The sequence below is a fragment of the Pundamilia nyererei genome, unplaced genomic scaffold (genome assembly GCF_000239375.1).
Source record: "Pundamilia nyererei isolate P.nyererei 1_Seehausen unplaced genomic scaffold, PunNye1.0 scaffold00015, whole genome shotgun sequence".
NCBI classification, from domain to species: Eukaryota; Metazoa; Chordata; class Actinopteri; order Cichliformes; family Cichlidae; genus Pundamilia; species Pundamilia nyererei.
Window position 1 is genome coordinate 3,359,205 of NW_005187416.1, and position 21,178 is coordinate 3,380,382.

At 41.1% G+C, this 21,178-nt stretch overlaps 1 protein-coding gene across 4 annotated transcripts in view; it reads left to right on the forward strand.

Annotated features, from left to right (window-relative positions):
- klf8 (Kruppel like factor 8) overlaps positions 1 to 21,178 on the forward strand; it is an 80,405-nt gene that overhangs the window by 34,326 nt on the left and 24,901 nt on the right. For all 4 annotated transcript variants that reach the window (XR_001290276.1, XM_005725420.1, XM_005725421.2 and 1 more), the window contains one exon: positions 9,524 to 9,844. Coding sequence is in view for 3 of the 4 variants with exons in the window: in XM_005725420.1 (XP_005725477.1) it covers positions 9,524 to 9,844 (321 nt within the window). In the remaining variant the exon portion in view is untranslated. The remainder of the gene's footprint in view (positions 1 to 9,523; positions 9,845 to 21,178) is intronic.

Here is a 21,178-nt window from a genome sequence, read left to right on the forward strand (position 1 = left end):
TATATGTATGTGTGTGTACATATGTATATGTGTGTGTGTATATATATGTATATGTGTGTATGTATATATATATATGTGTGTATGTATATATATATATGTATGTATGTGTATATATATGTGTATGTCTCTTTGGGGCATGAACAGTGCTGCCGACTGGGGCAGTCCCCCACCCTTTGCCCATAACACACGCACACACACACATGTGTTGAGCTGGGGGTGGTTTGGAAAGAGGCAACAGTGACAGAGAGGAGAGCACTGACCCAGATAGTCTCTCTGTCCCACCCTCTCTCACTCAAACACACTCTAAAGAATAAGCTCAGCGAGGGTTTTTATTTCGCTGCTTCCATAAATCAGCCTTTCATTGCCGTTATCGTCCAGTTTTAATTATTCTAAATTCAGCCAGAAAACAGTGCAAATATAAGTTGGAAATAGCATAACATATTTCCAACGAGTCTCTTTAAAACTGCGTTTATTTGTTCTTGAATACAACATTATCAATGCATCAAAGTTTACATGAAATACAATTAATGCTTTTGCTTTGTTTTCTAAGATAAGCAGCAAATATGTAAATGACAACAAATAAACGGTGAATTCAGCCTTATTTTAACGTAATATAAAAAGTCAGAGTGAGCAGGAATAAAGTTTAATGAGCTGAGAAGACTCAACCTAAAGTTAATAAAACAAAACTGGATGCTAAATAGATTATCAATCCCAGTGTTGTAGCACTACACAGATTAGTATCATCTGTATTTTCAAGCATCCAGCAAATATGGTGTTGGCAACATTATTTTTGATAAAACTATATAAACACATTGATATGAGCCTGCTTCAGAGCATCTTTTATCATAGCCACTCTTGTTGACATGGATTAAAAAGGTGGTGTGACGTTGTAAGGAAGGAGAACGTGTAAAGTGTCTTACCATCTCCGGAGGATCGCTACACTGTGTTTTAACATCTCAGGTGTTGTCATTCACATATTTCTATTTCAGTTGTCAGGTGACAACATAAGTATATGACGGTGTTAAAATGCCAAGCAGGCTTTGCTTTATTCACAGAGTCAAAGGTGAGAAGAGACAGTCACATAGTGCCTGCTCCCAACCTTTGTTTGTGTTTGCATTATTTGATGTTTCACTACAAGTTAGAAATGTGTGGGTGCTTTTTGTGTGTGAAAAATCTAAACACAACATGCAAGTTAGTCTCAGTCATTATTTGTGTTTTATTTCAAAGCAGTGGTTACAGGGGATGGAATCCCAAGCCAGGATGCAGAAGGGGAATGGAAAACTTAATCATGTCTCCTCTCTCCATCTCTTTGCAGCTCAGCAGTAACAGACTGGTTGTTCTGAGCGGGTGTGAATGTGTGGGACCGTATGAGGATGAAACAGAGCGTTCAGTTCACGCTCAGTGAGTCTTCACCGGATAAAAATAGACTTTAGAAACATTGAGATTGGCCTGCGTGAAGCCCAGGGACAGACCCTCTTGTGGGTGATTGCAGAATGACTCCGCATTAAATCTAGTTTGTATCAAAGGATTTGTAACCCTGTGGGTTATTTTCACAATAATTTTTGCTTGATGTCCTCTTATGGCGTTTTGGGGGACCTAAAGCGAGCTGTAATTTTGATCACTTAGATCATTAATGATAGAAAAGAGCTCAAAGTGACCTATTCAGATGGCCTGTTTTGTCCACTGTGACCTCCCCCACTGTCATGCTCTGCCATGGCATTTGCTGGACAAGTGTAGTTGTTTCCACTGTCACAGTCATGTTAGTCAAGATTAACAGTCAAATCAGTACTCGTCGGAACAGGCGGTGTTTTTGCAATCTTCTATTGTCCAGTATTGTGTTGAGCCCATGTGAACTGTAGCCTTGGTTTCTTGCTCTTACCTGACAGGAGGCGCGCCTGCTGTGGTCTTCTGCTACTGTGGCCCATTTATTTATACATTGTGCATTCAGAGATGCACTTCTGCATGCATTGGTTATAATCAGCTGTTATTTTAGTTGTTATTGCAGTCCTATCAGCTCAAAGCAGTCTCGACATTCTCGTCTGACCTCTGACATCACGTGGCATTGTCATTCAGAGTATTGCCGCGCACTGGACATTTTCTGTTTTTCAGTCCATTCTCTGTAAACCATAGAGATGATTGTGTGGGAAAATCCCAGCAGATCAGCAGTTTCTGAAACACCCAGACCAGCCCGTCTGCCACCAACATCCACGTCGCATTCAAAGTCACTTTTCTTCCCCATTTTAATTAGTTAATAGATAATATTAAAAAGCAATTGAACAGGCGTAGCCTACCTATAGACTGTGAATAAACCATTGAACATGGCAGAAATGACATCACTCACTGGTTCGCGACAACCTTTCTGAAGTCTGGAGTTTGTCCTTGTGGAGATCCAATTTTGTTTTTCTGGAGCCTGAAGTGACCATTTTTGAACGAGTGTCTGGTGTTTTAACATCAGGTAAAAACAGCTCGGCTAGCTAGCACGCTACATCTGTAGGCTATATGCATGCATGCCCCAGATGGCAAGAATTGTTTCTCAGTGCTAACATATAAATAGATTTTAGACTTAAAATCATATTTATGTGATAATGAATGAGTCACTAACACTCTAAAGGAAAACCTATACACACGTACACACTGTGTCAGCTAGCAGCTATAGCAGAGTCTGTTGGTCTGATCTTTAATCATGCATAACCTTGATTGAGTACAGTTTAAAAGGATGCCTCCAGTTAGGATTAATCCCCGATACAGGGTATATAAAGCTCGGGAAACGAGCTATGTGGTATATAGTTGGTGAGCACTACAGGCACCAGTTATCTTTAGTGTGTGGGACCAACTCTATTTTTGTAGTAACTCATGTTAGTCACTTTTGTGCCCTGCAGTTGTTTGCTTGAGAAATGACTCGTGTGATTATGCTGTTGTTCGGAAATCAGCTCTGTTTAAATGTGGGCCGGGTCACAGGAAGGCTCGCTGCAGTTTTCTCATCTACAACGTGTCACAGAGTCTGAGGAGAAAACACAATCTGCCTGTCTGTTTTTCAATCCTCTTGGTCCCTCTTCTACCCCCACCCTGACTTCCTGTGGTAGGATCAGAGGCTGACAGGGTCACACCCACCCCACCCCTTTTTTTTTAATTCCTGGAACTCCACAGTGGGACCCCTCCTCTGGTGGGGGAGGCATGTATGCACGCACACACACACACACATACACACACAAAAAGGCATCTTGTCATTCCTCATTTATACACACACAACATGTGCATATCTCACTATCACTCCTTGTTAGTGCTGCTCTTCACACACACACACGCCTCGTGGCCCCCTCTGTGAGCTCCTTCCTCTTTTGCTGCCTCGTCTGGGAGCAGATGTGGATCAAGTCGGATTTGCGAAAAGATTCTCAGTGTTTGCTTCAGTCTATTCACAGTGATAAAGTAGGTGTGATTTCTAAGCTGAAGGATAAGAACTGAAGTTTAAATGCTTAAAAAATTGAATTATTTTGTCCCCCTGTAATTTACTCCTCACATGGTGCAGTCTGAACTGCTAGAGAGCTATGAACTCCGCCCAGCTGGAGCTCCAGATTGGGTTTAAAACAAACGGAAACGAATTATTTGCAAATCATGATTAATCCAGGTCTGGTTGCAGCACAGTACTTTTCCGATCCGATTTGTGCTTTTTACTCTTTAGGCATTAATTAACAAGTAATTAAGAATTGTGAAGGAAAAACCAGTCAGAAGAGCAAAATGCAAGGCTTTGTGCTTGTAGCATGATGTTCTGCAATGTATAACTTTCGTATTATTGTGTAAAACTCAATTTTTACATAGTGAGCGACATATCAAACCTGTTGTTTAATAGCATATTAAAACCCACCTGCAAGTATGAAGAATATTAAGTAGACAGTGAATCGCTGAGATGCCTTAAGAAAGAGGAGTGCAATTTCAATAATATGCTTGAGGTTTTCTACATTTGGAAGAAATGCTGCTGCAGTAAATCAAATGAACCTGTAACGCCAGGCCATGGGTGATGTGTTTGGTAAGTTTGACATACTTACATTATGAACAAAGTGCCATATTTATACCTCGTTTCTTGGCAACATTCACATTTTCCAAAGCAATCCAGTGAGCCGGATAGGTGGTTCTGGTCCCCCTAGGCCACCTGTTTCAAACCTCTACTGTATGTGAATAATGGACATAGTGATCACGACATCATCATTCAAGCTTCTAATTGTAACTCTTGTGTAACGTTGTCAGCTAATACTAGCAGACAGTGTTAGCTCCAAAAGGTACCATCTCGCACATATAGTCAACGACAGGTCTAGTTCAGTGTCTTGGATAAACTAATGTGAGGAGAAGACATCTACCTGTCACTCAAAGTGGCCACGCCCCTAATAATGCTGAACTTCAGCCTTTTTTTTAAAGAGGTGAAACAAATGTTATTTTTTGTAGTTGTCCTGAGGGGGAGTTTTATGCACAAGGCTGTAAGCATGTTTATTTCTGCTGGAAAGTTGGACGAGAGGAACTGCAGGCTCTGGAACATCCCAGGTAACATTACTTTTATGCCCCTGAGGTCGCTGCTGCTTCGTTTGGACTAAAATAAGCTGGCAACTCTAGATTGTTGTGAATAAACCTACTCAATCAGGTATGGTTTAATTTTTTTTTTTAATTTGGTGCAACTGGCTGGTCAAAGTTGATTTTAATCGGACGTCCCAGGGTTCAAAAAATCTGAATCTACCCTCTGTGCTCTGATAGAAAACTTGCAAGCCAAGTAGCAGCTGCAGGTGTTTGTATTCAAGCCTTGGCATGCAATAAAGAGTTGGAATTGAGGTGTGTGTGACTTAAAGCTGCTTGTAGAGTTTTTCCTTTAAGATGTGGAGTCTGCATCCTTCAGCTCTTTCCAGTAGACCAAAACAACAATCTCCACCAAATCTGATTTAACTGGAAATGAAGTTTTTATACATTTTTAGTTGCCAAAGTTTTCCCCAAAATATGTTAAATGTTGTCCACAAATGTAATTTGGCAAATTAAATCAACCTTACAAATACATTTGTTTACAGTCTTTTCTGTTGAGCAAATTCACAAATGTTCTGATTTAATTGAGCAGAGCTTTTGTTATTTCTGTCGAACTGAAAGGACAAGTTTGCCTTGAATGGCTTTTGGAAAAGTGGCCATTTACAGAAGAGAATAGATGATAATGAGGCCTCTTCAGAACAAAACACAGGACCAAACTGCTAACTAGTGAACTGAAAACAAAATAAAGGGTTAAAGCACAAGGTGTAAAGGAAGGCTTTGTGTGCTGGAACAGACTGTTGATGTCGCTGTTAGCGCTCTCTGTGCTTTTAAATAGGCTACATTGCTCCAGTTTTCACAGCGCATACTGTTAATTCATGAAATCTAAACTGCAGTTAAAATGTAAATGTGCTTACGAGTAGTTTATGAGTAGTGTGTGTAAATTTGAAGAAATTCTTAGAGTTTTGTCATTTATATAAGGTTAAAAAAATCAGGAAAACAACAACAACTGTTGAAATAAGTCAAAGTGTAAACTGTGATGTAACTGTGAAGCATCCTTGACTGTTTTCTGGTCTTGTTGGTGCACAAACCTCTTTCGTGGTCTCTGATGGATTTTCCTGTGTGATGTTTAAGGTCAAAAATGGTCTCTGAAGCTTAGAAAGGAAGCTTGTGGTCAAAAATACCACAGAGAAGTGCCTTGAGCAACTCCAGGCCCAATAAAGTTAACGCTGTTTCAAACTGTATGAGTGGGTGGAGTTTGGTGAAATTCAGGCTCTTGCTTTGTGGGGGGTTGCCAGTTGGGGGGAAGGTGAGGCATCAAGCTGCCTTTACCTTTGTTTAGAGACACAGAGGGGGCTCTGTCCCCTCACAATGGAACTGAGAGATCAGTGTGTGTCCTCTGTGTGCGCGTCTGTGTGGGAGGGGTTGTGCTTGCAGCCACACCCAGGCTGATTGGCCGAGGCCCCACCTCGCTGTGGAATCCGCTGGGGCTGGGTCACATGCCAGCCTGAAACACACCACCATGGCCTTAGAGTCTCTGTTTGCCCTGATAGGCTGAAAAAAAAAACCCAGGAGAACATCAAGTGATGATGTAATTGTTACTGTCCTGTGTGGCAGAGCGCAAATGTGTCCGATTCTCAGCACACTTCAACAAGTTACGTGTCAGAAAAATATTTGAATTCTGAAGAATTCAGTGGCGTAATGCTTAAAATACCGACGCTCACTGCATTCGATAATGTAAAATATTCTCTCTGCTATGCTGACATAACGTATGATGGATTGTTTTAGGTTATGTGCTGGTGAGTGTGCTCTCCAGCGTTGTCATTAAGTCCTGCTGGCAGTTTAACTTGTTAATTATTTACCAGACTGAGAGAAACTTCTCCTCACTGTGAAAACAACCACAACAATGCTGTTAATACTTAATTATTTTGCTTAAATAATATATCAAACCTTTTATTTTGACATTTTTGCCCTGCTTCTTCTGATATTATTTCATATCTCTCCTGCTGCTACCAGCTGTTATCTTTTCTTATTTAGATTGGCTTCACTGGGCTTTACATAGACAGCTAACCCTGCGCTGTGCAGCACACAGCATTGCGTTTCCCATTAAACAGCTGGGCGTGCGGCGGGGTCGCCGCTGCAGACAGGAAGTCGAGAACTTGTTTATCTATTTCAGCATTTCTCGCACCGTGAGAATTTTACATAAAGAAGCGCAACTGGAATAATCTTGCTATCACTTCCCGTTTCTGTTCTTTTTAATGCGTGGGTTTTCAGTGTTTCGATGGTGGATTTTCACACTAGGAAAGCACATGCACGTCAAGCCTTTTTAGCTGGTGTTTTTAATACGTCTTTTGAAAGAATGCTGGTGGTTTCTGTTGATGATGTTTGTGTTAGCTATGGGACTTTTCTCAATGTCAGCTGTCTGTGCTGACTCTTGCTCAGATGTGAACAAAAAATATGAAAGAGAGGGGTTTGAATTTCACCCTGATATCGATCGGTTGTTTTCAGTCACCGGCTGGGTTTACATTAAGGTTAACCAGAAGTTGATGTGCTGATCTCACAAAGTCACATTCTGTTTAAAACCACAAAACTGTAAAACAAACTTCTCAAACGTCACCTTTAACCACATACCTGTCAGCATGAGCTGAACTCGAAGAGGAAGAAAAGGAAGTGCGGTAGATTGCTTGATGTACTTCTTTTACAACTTTCGTTTATATAAATATTTGGTCATGACCTGGTGGCTGTGTATTAATAGAAGGATAAAGACAGACACTGAAATATGCCAGTCACATTGTTAGGCACACCTTATTAGAACTGGGTTGGAGATTTTCCTTAGAGATTTTGATCCTTGTTGCTGCACAATCACGAGCTGCACATCCAGGATGTGAATCTCAGGCTCCACCACATCCCAAAGGTGCCCTGTTGGCTTGAGATGTGTTACTGTAGAGGTCATTTGAGTGCATTGAACTCGGTGGTCAACAAACCAGTTTGAGCGATCTGAACTTTGTCACATCGTATGTTATCCCAATGGAAGCAGCCATCAGAAGATGGGTACACTGGGTTATAGGCTGTGCCATTTAAGTGATGCCCAGTTGGTGCTAATGGGCCAAAATGTGCCTCACACCATTACACCACACCATCCTGAACCACTGATACAGTGCAGGTTGGATTTATACTTTCATTTTGCAGCAGAAACGTAAACTCATCATCATTTTTACGATGTCCAGTTTTGGTGAGCCTCAGTTTCCTGGTCTTAGTTGACAGGAGCGGAATCTGGTGTGGTCTTCCGCTGCTTCAGAGATGCTCTTCTGCATACCTTGGTTGTAATGGTTGTTACTTAAGTTATTGTTGCCTTCTTAGGGGCTTGAAGGAGTCTGGCCATTCTCCTCTGACCTCTGACAACAACTAGGCATTTTTAACCCTGAGATTTGCCTCTTGCAGGATGTATTTTTGAGAATTATAGGCACACCTAATAAAGTTACAGATAAATGTGCATTAGTTTAAATTTCCTGCATCCTAAACTTTCTCATTTTGAAGAATATATATAGAGTTAAACAAGGAATATGACATTTATGGTGCCTTAGATGAACTAATTAATTAACTGTTTAAAAATGTTCTTATTTTTAAAGTCAGAAATGATGTCTTAAACCCTTTTCTAATGTGGTAAATGCTGTTTTATATGTAATTGTATTTTTTTCCCCTTCATATTATGTTACACTGTGTTGACTACTAGACTCAACACAGTTGGTTCTTGCTGTTATATTATTTTAGTTTCACTGGCTGCCCAAACCTACTGAAACCTGTTTAAAATGACTGTAAACATATTGTAGGTATAACTGACCTCAGCTCGCTTTGATTTATTCTTATCTGGCTCGTGATGGACAGGAGGGGAAAAAAGTTCTTGTTTTACTGTTTTTGTTTCACTGTCCTTTATGTACAGTCATCATATCAAAAGTAAGACACATTTCAAAATATGACTGTCTCTAAACCTCTTAAAAAATGTAGGTCAAATTATGTTGGATTCCACATCTGTGGACATTTTTGGTACTGCTTGCCAAACTATTTGCAAGTTGGTGGAGAGTTTTATCTGTGGGGACTTGCATAATTCTTAGATAGAGCTCAGAAACTGTCTAAGAAAGGGAAAAAAGGGGAGAAAATTGAGACCAAAAAGAAGAGAAAGGGGTGTGCACATTTCTAAAAGTGTGTGTGTGTGTGTGAGTCCCTCTGCCTTGGCACTCTTCAGCTCGCTCTCTCTCTCTTTCTCTCAGTGTGTGTGTTTGTCTCTCGCTCAGCTTCCAGAAAAGGGTGTGTCTGCCTGCCTGCCGCTGAAAGGGAGGGAGGGGTCAGTTCACGGCTACTCCTCCCTGCTCTCGCTGTTATTTCTCTTTCATTCTCATTCCCTCACTGGCAGCCTGAGGATTAGGCCTTTGTCTCTCTGCCTCCTCTGTCTCTGTCTTTGCCTTTAATTTTCCATCTCTTTCAGACAGAGTGTGAGTTTGTGTGTGTTTTTGTGTTTTTACCCCCTCTTCTGGCAGATTTTTTTGAGAGGAGGTTATCTTTAGCAGGCTTTCAGAGTAGAGGTAATGCTTGTAGTCATGACCTTTTCCCTCCAAACTCTACTAACCCATTTCCTGTCTTACTTCCTGTCCTACCTGGCACTTTTCTCCTCTTCATTCTTTCTCTTATGCTCTCTTGTTTTCTGCTTTCTTGCTTACTGCTTTTTCTCCTCCTGCCCACTTTACTCCTCATACCTTCCTCATACCCTTTAACACAACCCCCTCTCCCTTCACCCCCTCTCCCTGGCCAGGAAGTTTGGACTTTTTTTTCTTACCTTCTTCTCACCCCTCCTCCTCCTCTCTTGTTCTTCTCAATTTCTCCCCACCCCCATTTCATCCCCTTAACGACTCCCTTATCACCTCTTCTCCCCCCTTTCCTGTCTTTGCCGACCTTCTGTACTCCTCTTTTTGTGACCAAACTCACCTTCCTCCTTTTAATGCCATCTATTGTACTTCTTCTTCTTACTCAGTGTCAGTCAACTCCAAAGCAGAAGAAGAGTGCGGTCAGTGCCCGGAAGAGGCTGAGGAGCCCGGCCAAGCAGAGCTCCTTGACCCAGCAAGAACCGCCACCTTCTTCATCACCTCTGCCGCCCACAGTCCAGGAAGAGGAGGAGAAGAAAGAAGAGCCCGCGACCAGGCCACGGCCAACGCAGGGAGAAGAGGAGGAGCTGAAGGAAGTGGCGACACAGTCTGTGAGGGTGAAAGAGGAAGAAAAGAAAGCAGAGGAGGAGGGCGAGAAAGACATGCCCTCTGTACAGATCAAACCAGAGCCAGAGGAGATGGAGTGCACGGTGAGGAGGGGGAGACGGGGAGTTCGGTGGAAGAGATTGGTTGATTGATTGGAGGGGAATGGGGTTAAAGAGGCAGAACGCTAGATGTGTGGCTAGATGGATGGAGGTGAGGAAAATGGACGTGTGCAGGTGGGGCTGGGAGTCGCTTCTGCGATGATCAAATGTGTTTGATTATGTCGATTTCACAACGAAAACACACACACACACACACCGCGGTCAAATCACACAGACAGCAAAGGTTACTTCAGTTACTTACCTGGCTTAAAAAGAAAGCTTTAAATCATGTCACGCGTAATGAACAGAGTATCAGTTAATATTGCAATATTGACACAAACTTCTCAAATACCGCCTTAAAAAATGTATCAAAATTCACGTTTTCCCAATACTCGAGAATCGGCAGCAGACAAGGAAGCAATATGCATACCAGAGCAATCAGCTGGATCTCTCAGATGTCAGCTTCCCGCCTGAGTATTACAAAGTGATTACAAAGAATTTGAGAAGCAGGCAGATAACATGACTAGGCACTTTTTTACTCTATTAAATTACATATCCTTCCACTTATGCAGATTACGTTAGGTCAGATCCTTCTTGTGATCCGGTGCCCTCTCGCTGGTCTAGGCTGTAAAGTGGAAAATGAACCTACTGGTGCTCCCTCAGAGATCCACCTAAACCAGCGCTGCTCAGCTCTTCTGTCTGTGCATCATGATTGGCGGTTTAGCAGCTTGATGGCGCTATTTTAATTCAGTACAGCGTTCAACAGATTTTGAGGTTTGCAACTTTTACTCTGAAAGCCCCGGACCTTAAAGAAAAAGACTGGTTTATCAGAGATTGCATCTTATTTTGATAGTTTTGCACATGCTTCCTGTCTGTAACAGTGATCCCCGTTTGAATTGCAAAATGTGACACCGTGACGTCATTTAAGTATCAGAACAAAGTGAGCCGATAATCACAGGTCATGCTGTTTAGGAGGGAAACATTCCCCCCCGGGCGACATCAATCACAGTTAACCATTCCCTGTTCCCTGTGCGGCGTGTGCACGTACCAATTTTACCTGTGCCAGTGTTATTACAGTGATGCTGGCTTACTTTCAGTTTCAGTATACAAATAAAGGAGTTTATATAATTTTTCTGTTTCCTTGTTTGTTTCTCTAGAAAGAAGAGACACATTTGTTTTTATGGTTTTTTGTTTTTTTTAATCTAATTTATGAGTTGAGTTTTAGTAGATCTGCAAATCAAGACCTGATCTGACATAAACTGGCAATCATTGTGTCTTCATTAGAGCAAAAAGGACACAGTTATCCTTCTGCACTGGATTCCCTGGGATATTTCCTGGTAGTGGTTTCTGTCAAGCTAAGGCCTGACAATAATCGTCTTGATTAGGATTCGTGGATGCAAAAACATTGTGTCTATAATAAAGTCCGTGCTGGCGGGAATTTCGATTTTCCTCTGAGCATTATACGCATACGCCTTGTATTATACCGCATACAAGGCACGAGCACGGATTTTTGAAATAACTGTAAATTTACTTTAGGGTTAATTTATGTTATTTCAAGCTTGATATTATGATAATGTAGCTGTTGGCTGGTGCATCAGCTTCACAAATCCAGAAAAACGTCCTTTTCATTTATATGCGTTCACCTGAGCAAATAGATCGTGTACAGGTTGTGCAGTTTAGCAGGAATGTGTGCTCTTTGTGATTGAAAACTTGCACCTGTTTGCCTGTGACAGCAAGCTGTTAGGCTACGTCCACACGTACACGGGTATTTTTGAAAACTGAGATTTTCCGTTTTCGTTTTAAAAAATAATCCCGTCCACATGTAAACGCAGAAATGAAGGAAAACGCTGCTAGGAACATGCCAAAGCAACAGGTGGCGCTATATTCCTAACCGTGTAGAAATGTTGGCCAATCAGAAGTCTAGAAGCCTCGGTGGGAAATAGTAAACAAAGCTGGGGCATAGAAGCAGAACCGAGTCGTATGTGTGGAGGGACAGTAACTGTGTGTATATGTAAGCATTTAAACACTGCAGAGAGTAGAATTAACAGTAACAGTATTGTAGAAATGTAGAATAGGGTGAACACGTTTGCCCAAACCTTATTTAAAAAGAGATCATGTTGCGATTGGATCATGCCAGCTGTCACCCACACATCCTAGCCATTGAGTCAACAGTTCAGCAGTCATTGCTGCATTATTTAAGAAGAAAACTATGAGCACCTGTGTGTGTGTTTGATTTTTATCTCTGTGTCAGACCTGTACCTCTTTTATGAATTCATCTCTTTTCATTTTGTTATTATTGCTACTATTTTGTTTTAAAATGGGAGTAAACTGCCTGTTTTGTGCTTTTTGATAAAAAAAAAATTAGTAATTGTTTCACATGTTTCAAACAAGCTTTGTCAAAAACAGCAGGGTTTGAGTTAAAGCAGCATTACATCAGAGTCAGAATAAGCTTCATTGGATTCTGATCAAGGAATTGGGCTCTTTTGGGTTTTTTCTGTGCTCTCAATGTACTTAACAGATACACACACGGACAATAACAGCATGTATAGTGTATTTATAGGTGCAATGATGCAGTAGTGCACAGTGCTAAGCGTTTCACAGCATGACGTCTGTTCAGTTTCTCAGGCTACGTCCACACTAGCCCGGATAGATTTGAAAACTGCGTTTTCGTCTGAAAACGCTCCGCGTCCACACTAGCGTTTTCAGTCGTTTTCACAGAGTTGCGCGTCCACATTGAAACGGCCCAAAATGCTTACGTTCCAGTCCTGCGCATGCGCAAAAGCGAGTGGGAATTAAAGAATTTTGAGAAAAGCTATCTGGAGCATGTACAAACTGATAATAATCTTTTTTAGAGCTGTCAAAATTGAGAGAAATCAAAACAACTGCTGTATAATGGCCTCCGCTATCTTTTTTTAATTTTTCATGTGACTGCATCACATGACTAAAATGCGTCATCGTTTCAAACGCATCGTTTTTCCTTGAGGAAAATGCCGTCTCAGTGTGGACGGGAAGCCAAAACGGAGAAAGCCTCAGTTATCCAGCGCTGAGTTGAAAGGAGCTGGACTTCCTTTAAGGGTCATGAAGACAAAGAATCCGTCCCTTGACTGGTAGTAAGCTTAACGACTCACAGACCATCGGGTGGGTCAACAACTCTCAGGACTACATCCACAGCCTGAACCCCCACTAGGAGTTAAATACCTGGTGCTCCCCCCATCACCTTTTAGAACTGAAAAAGCACCGCAGATGTGAGATAGGAAACATTTCCTTAACCTAAGAAGTCCAGCTGCCTTCAGTTGAAGCACTTAAGACTTCACTGCGTGACGGGATGAGTTGACGATATAGAGGCGAAGGGAATGAGGGACGTGTAAGAGAACAAATTTGATGCAGGAGTGAGCAGAGAGATGTTTGCGGGATGGGTGAGGTTGAACTGAGCAAGCGTGGTGGTTAATTTTAGGAAGTATGAGGAGGAGGAAGAGTTTGGTATAGTTGTGAGGCTGTTTTAGTTTTCGTGAAATACTAGATGATATCTTGATGCAGTGTTCAGCTATGGTGGTGACCGAGGTGTGGCCTTTCATGTTCTACTACTCTGAAGTCTGGTTGAGGTGCAGCTGAAGGGCGTGTGCGTGGTTGGTGCATTGTTGTGTAGCGCAGCGGTCTCCAACCTTTTTTGCGCCACGGACCGGTTTTTGCCCGACAGTATTTTCACAGACCGGCCTTTAAGGTGTCGCGGATAAATACAACAACATAAAACTAGTACCGGTACCGAAAAAAAGAAAATTTATTCATAACACATGTGAAAAGACCAAGGAAAACCGAGTAAACGATAAAAACGATAACAAAATAACGCTGAAAACCGATAAAAACCCTGAAAACTACACATTTCACACGTGAGCCTCAACTCTCGCGGCCCGGTACCAAACGACTCACGGACCGGTACCGGTACGAGGCCCGGGGGTTGGGGACCTCTGGTGTAGCGTATCCCTGTGCATGACCTCCACGCTCAGACAAAAATTGCCAAGTGGGTCCGATGGCGGAATTTACATCCCCATTGGAGTCACAGAAAACTAAAAACTGCCAAAAACTGTAAAGAAAAATTGCTTATTTTGGTTATTATTTCAGATTAAGATTTGACAAATGGTGGTCGACTCCACTTCCAGGCCAGTGGAAGTGGAGCCTCTCGGGGGACAAACACGGCTTCTCGCAAAGGTTACAGTGAAGCTTTCCGCTTGGCTGACGTGATGGTGGAAGATTAGGCATGGTCTGACATTAGTGGGTAAAGTTTAATGGATGGGTAGAGTTGTAGGAAGTCATTAAACACACTTTGTAAACAAACATTTATTTGCTCTCATGTGGAAAAAGTCTGTTAAGGTTGTTAAGGTTTTGCACTTCAAGCAGCAAATTTCACCTTTTTTAATCCGGAGTGGCTTTTCAGGGAGCGCATCAGCAGAATGAGCTCCGTGAAATGAATAGTGAGGAGGTCAGAGGTCGCAGCCAAGCCAAGTTTTACATGACAAGAGCCTGTGGGATACATACTGACGAAAGTCCTGCTGGAGTTACCCGTGAATTCCCCAGCGGATTTCATTCTCAGGATCAGACTATTTATGGCTGAGCATTTACTAATAAATTAAGCAGCATATATCTGCATCTTCTGTCCTTCTGATTGATGCAGAGGAGTTTGTCTTTTTCTGGTCTTTGCTCAGAAATACACACCAATAGAGATTTTCCCATAGACTGGGAACCAAGAAACTGAGCTGCATTTTGTGCATTTTGTCACATCTTAACTCGTCTCTGTCTTTTTAATATTATTTTAGGCTCATCTAAGTATTTACAGCTTACAGTTGTTCAGGATGGATGGGTGGATACTTTATTCATCCCCTGGAGGAAATTCACAAATTCCAGCAGTATCCACAAACATTTTAGACATAAAATAAATACTAATAAATATTGTAAACATTGTAAAGATTATGAAAATTAGGATTCTGAAAGTAAACAAATCAAAGTTATTTTATGGCATTTCCTTTCAAGAAAAGATTTTATATCTTCCGGGCTTCTAAAAAAGGATTGCAGCGTATGTCGATATATTTTTAAGCTTCTCATAGTTTCACAGCTCATTTGACATGTTATGACTGGTCGAACTCACTCATGGGAAATAGTCATGTAAAAGAAAACACTCCTAACTTAAGTTCAGCAAGTCAGAATTTTATTGAATTAAAAAAAAAAACACTGATAAGGCACTTATGCCACTTATTCTTATCTTTTTAATCCTTCGATAAAGCTTTGGGAGTATTTTGCTCATTGTTTGTTCTTCAAATGTTGCACTCGGTTCCCTCGCTCTCCTCGTGGCTATTAGTAGTTGGTGCGCTGGCTAGTTAGTTTGTCATCCTCATTATGGATGCAGTGATTATTGGTGGCTTCACTGCTGTGTGCCAATTAAATATAATTACAAGCCGATAAATACATGGGAGCGTTTTTGTGTCGCCCTGGCCGGGCTCACAGGTTTTGCAGTGCAAACGAGTTGCTACACCTTTTGACATTTCAAGCTTTATTGTTAAGCTGATAGGTAGGTCGATACACCCTGTTATAAACAGACAGGGAAGGCTGTACAGTAAAGGGTGTGAACAGTAATGATAAGGTGAGACTTGCTGGAGTCGCTCGCACAGTATAGCAGCCATTACCAAAGCGAACTTATAGCAGAAGGAGTGAAAGGTGTTTGTCAGCGGGAAGGGTGAGGCGTTGAAGAGAAGAAGCTGTTGGAAATGTGGACAGAAAAGCAGAAGGAGGGGAAAGAGATTGTCAGAGAGGAGACAGATGAGGGAAGTGCACAGATGGGTGAGAGAGAGGAGTGAAGGTAGAGAGGTTTGAAAGGGTGTGGACAGTCAGATAAGGACAGGCTGTGCTGCAGGATTATGACTGCCATCCATTTCACCCTCCTCTGTGTTCAATACTTTTTTTGTTATTTATGAAGCTGAAACGCAGGGAGATGCAGAGTCAGGCTAGCTTCTCTCTGGGTTTTCAATACGGGAAAGATAACAGAGAGAAACCGCAGGGCAAGTGGATTGTGTTGGTCTGAAAAACGGGGAGGTGCATGAACAGTTAAGAATCGCTGTATTGTCCAAAAGTACTGACATTTAAACAGCATTGTAGTGCGCGTGCTAGATAAATGTAGAATTAATCAGACAAATGAGAGAGCCGGGCACCGTTCATGGTAATGCATTTCTGTGCTTCCATTACCTTCATCCGCTGGGACAGCAGAGAAACCACTTGAACTATTTCTAATTCATTAGAAATTAACATTTTTGCTAACATACTACACATTTGCAAAGCGATCAGCCCCAGATGGCCGCCTCTCTCTGAGCCTTGTTCGTCCAGGGATTTTCTTCCTGTTAAAAGGGAGTTTTTCCTTGCCACTGTCGCCACGTGCTCGCTCATAGAGGGCTGTCTGATTCTTGGGGTTTTCTCTGTATTATTGTAGAAGCGACTGTAGAAGCGACTGCTGTTGTGACTTGGTGCTATGTAAAGGAAATTGACTAATATTGAATTGAGTTTAGTTTTCAATTACATCTTGCACAAAAAAGAATTTCAAGGAGAGATGCCTGCGATTTTAAATGCTTATATTTTGAGCTACCACCATTTGTCAAATCTTAATCTCAAAAATAATTAATTTTTCTATACAGTTTTTGGCTATTTGGCAAACTGGTCATCTTTGTAATTCCAGAGATCCACAAAATTACGCATAATCATTGTTGTTATTGATTAAAATAACCCTTGATGTGCTGAGCCGTTTTTGAGGGGAGGCATCACATGCTTTATGTTTGCACTCCAGCTATATAGCACAAGCATAGATTTGCATTTATGACGGTATGTGGGAAAGGCAGGACGGGCTGTGTCTGTTAGCAGGGAGTGTTTTGGAGCAGAGATAAATAAAAGAGGGAAATTTCATGCCGGGCAGGAAACAGTCTGTTTTTCATTCTCAGCTGATACCCGTGTACTGTAGTGTCTTCTAGGTTTTAGAAAAATCATGAGAATGTGTCTCTACGATTGAATTTTAAAGACAGAATTTAGCTAGGTGACATAATTAGGTTGAGTTAATTTACCAAAATAAGCCTTTTCCAGTCTGTTTGAGGGGCTTCATGCTGTCGCCACCCTCACCCCATAACTCCACTGAAGTCTAGCCACACTTTACATGTATATTCTCTGTGCCATTGTCAGTTAGAACAGCGTGTCTTTGTGTTTATATGTATGAGGGCTAAAATTCTGCAGGGTGTGAGAGAGACCTTCACACAGAGCCTCAGAGAGTATTGTCTTTACTGTAGTGGGAACAGCCACAGAGTAGGTGAGATAAAATGTCGTTATTCACATGTTGTTGCAAGTGAAAAAGATACACTTGGTTAGTGGATGTGTCACAGTCATAATGTTCCCAGTTTGGTTACACTGCAGTTCCACTTGGCATGGTTTTAAGGGTTTATGGGTAGGTTTGGGGATATGCTGGTTATGGTTGAGGTTTGGCTAAGAATCCAAGAAATGAATGTCAAAAGTAGCCCGTGCTTTAGTGTGTGTGTGGATAAAAACAATGTAGCAGAGGAGTAACACAAAAAGTATTGTTTGTAATAGCGTAGTGAACTTGTGCTTGACCTTACATATATGCTTGAAATTACATGTACTTGAATAACAAGGACTAATTGTGTTTCCCATCATCACATTGAATGACCTCTCTTGACAATTTGCAAAGCTGTGATATTAACTTGATTTCCTTTTTACTGAAATAGTTAGAAATGTTTTTTCCCTTCTCTTTAAATTTCCTAAATCCTGCCTTAGGAAGGATCATTTTAATCTCTGTTTTGTCACACAGTTACACAGATATACCCGGTTTATTTATCTGTAGCTCCTTTGTTTATTTTTGGCGTTTCTGATGCGTGTCTGATTATCAGAATCAGAATCAGAATCAGAATACTTTATTAATCCCTGGGGGAAATTATTTAAGTAAGCGGACAGAACTTTGCCAAGAATTTAACCAGAGGACAACTGTGCAGTCAACACTGTTCTGAAAACATGACCAGCCTGCATTTCTAAGCACATTGTTACATCTCTCCTCACCAGTTTTTTAGAAGCTACACTGAAAAACCAGTTACATGTCTACGATGTCTGGGTTTTTAGTTCATCTCAGTTACTGACGTAGTAAAATCCTTCTGTTTATTTCCATTTATAGCTTTCACAAGATCAGTTTATGATGTTATAGTTGTGCATTTATCTCCATAACAGAAATGAGTTTGTCCCGCCCTGCAAATGAGTTTGGAGCTCCTCAAGGCTCCGTACTTGGGCCTTTTTATATGTGTAGTTCATATGCACGGACGCAATTAAATAATCATAAAAACCTATTAAAACTTAGTTTATGTTAATACATATATGTACATTATAGTAAAATGTGCTAGCAGAACAGTGTGAGTCTGGAGGATTTGAGTGCAGAATGGCGCGTTCTTTGCTTGAAGAGCAAAGGCAACTTAAAATGTTTATTAGCAATGCCAGGATCATATTTTGGTGCTTGCCTCAGCTGATTATTTTTTGGCTAAATACCAGAACCAATTGCAGGAAAATTTTCAGAAAGTGTAACATCAAGGCGAACCCGATAGACTGAGTTATTTACTTTTAAGGAAACATCTTGTATTTCAGAGCTTAATTACGTTCACATGTGAGGCCTGGGAGAAGGAGTGTGTATATGTGTGCATTGTTGTGGTGTGGTTTGGGTTAGTGAAGGGTGGGGGCTGGGTGGAGTAGTATTGCGCAAGACATCATTAAGCAGAGAGTGTGTGTGTGTGAGTGTGTGCTGGCCACACCTCTGTGGCTGTCTCCAACAGAGGGGAGTGGACTTTCCTGTCCAAAGATAAAGTCTCCAGGAAGCAGATCCTCCTGCTATAAAACTCCACTGGGAGCCTAAAACATTAATGCTACATGCCTCATATTTACTCAAGTTAAGACTGTTATTATTATTATTATTATCGTTATTGTACCCTTTGTTCTAACTCATTTGTGCTGCAAACAGTAACCCTGTCAAGATGATTATTTGCTAATCCTTTGTTTGAACAGGATGCATTTTTTCCCCTCCAAATACTAATTCAGTCTGGACTCTGAATGATGATTGTTATATGTTGTAGATTGTTATATGTTTGTCTCAACAAGACAACACAAATCCTAGTGAGCGAAGGCATGAAATCAAGGGGGGAAATGTGAATATAGGAGTACGAGCAGTAGCAATGGAGGACTTTGACAAGTTATATCTAAACAAGCTGTCAGATGCAACAAATTATTCATCAGAAACAGATGACAATCTTTATTTGAACCTCAGGAAATATGAAATATTATGGTCTGTGGATCATACTGCGCTTTTTGCTGCTTGACTGCTTGTATGTGAGACCAGCACATAAAGTGGTTACTCAGACAGAAATAAGAAATGTCAGGTCCACTCTAGAAGACGTGCAAAGCAAACTTTATTTACCATAAGACTGTATTAAAGTTGTATGGTTCTAGCCCAGAGTTTTAAAAATAAGACAACTTGTTGTGATAGAGCTGCAACTAAGGACTGTGTTTATTCAGTTTTTATTATTCGGATTATTATCTATTAGAATTATTTCATCTATAGAATTCCAGAAAATAGTAAAAACAACTTTTAAAGCCTATTTAACAGATTTCAGTGGTGAACGACCTTTCAGACGTGTGCAGATGTCTGCTTCAGAGATAAAACTTGCTGTTTGTTTAGGATTTTGACAAATTAAATGAGGTGATTGGTTACTGTTTCCAAAGTATTTAACTTGTTGATATGTTACACCTGCCTGCATTGTTTACATATTTGCCAGCTTGTATTCTTATCTGTTTATGGTCAAATTTCTCTTTTCCTCACTATGATAATTTAAACATTTAACGTTTTATACAGAGAAGATGGATGATCCTTTAAAAAACCATAGCAGTTCACAGATACAGCTCTGCTGAATTTATTTAGAACCTGGCTTGCTGAGGTGGGATGTTATTTTCATCAGTTACCCAGAACATTATGACATGACGTTGGCAACTTGGCTGCATGCATGTGCACGGATGTCTCAGCAGCTAAGCTTATTTAATGAGTTAGTAGTGCAGGAAACCAACAGAGGAAAGGTTATACGTGTTTCACTGAGTCATGCTACTTTTAACAGCATATACTGAGATATACTGAGAAAAACGATTAAAACGAGCGTTTGTGGGATGTTTTAATGCTTTAAAAAAGCATATTTTCCTCTGCTAACAGGAACATCGGGTCCAAGGTCAAAATAGACATCAAAAGGTCAAATGGAGGAGATGTGAAATTTTACACTTGCTTCAACTCGTACTAGCCAAATTCCATCAGAAGTGGATGGAAAGTTGGGGAAGAGACTCCACTACTAGCCCTTTTTTTTCTCTTTTACTCAACTGAGAAACTTTGAGGATTATCCAAAGGATTCTTCACGTCAGTCTAGTTTTTATGCTTGTTCTCTCTGTTGTTTCTTCCATCATGCAAACTTCAACAGTTTGTAGTTAGAAGATTCCAAAGCAGGAGAAAACAATGAATAGTTTTTGGCAATCAGTCAGGAATAAATGTAATCTAATGACAACCTGAAGATGCCCACTGTATAATCAGCAGTGGGTGAGGGCTCGGCATGGTGCTGCGTTGGTAGTCCGTAGGTGGTACGCAGAGCTTTCCAGAACCACGTCTGCATAGCTGTATACAGTCAGTGTCAGAAATATGCGTATGAATATGCGGGCTACACTTGTTCTTGTAAGTGCTGTTTTTCATCACAGTGAGGTAGAAGCGGGGTTAAATTTACTTTGAAAATCTCCTCTGTGGCCTTTGCTTCCGCATCTCATTTTGTGCTATTTTTTTCCCTTCCTCTTTGTTGATCTTCCCTTTTCTGTTGAAGCCGCCTTGTTAACCTATCAGGATAAGACCTAGATATGGCGTAATCGCTGCAGAGCCACCCGCCTCTGGCTTTTGAGAGTTTGTGAAGCCTCTGTGTTGGTTAAATTCCCACAATCCCCCTCTCTGAGTGGCCAAAGTGCTACGCAAATGGAAACCACTGCGGGTTCATAAATCCTGCGTTACTCAAAAGCAACTTGGCAGTAAATTTTCAGAAGAGATGAGGAGACAGTGAAATGTTGGGGGCAAGAGGAGTGAACAGCAAGATGATTAAACAATATGGCGAGCTCATATGAGTTAACTAGTGTTTGTCAGAGTGACAGAATGGGTCAAAGTTCATTCAGCGGCCTAGATTTAGCTTTCCAGTGAAAGTTTTCTTTTAGTTGCTGTTCCTGTTTTTCGTTTTTTCCCCAGAACAAACA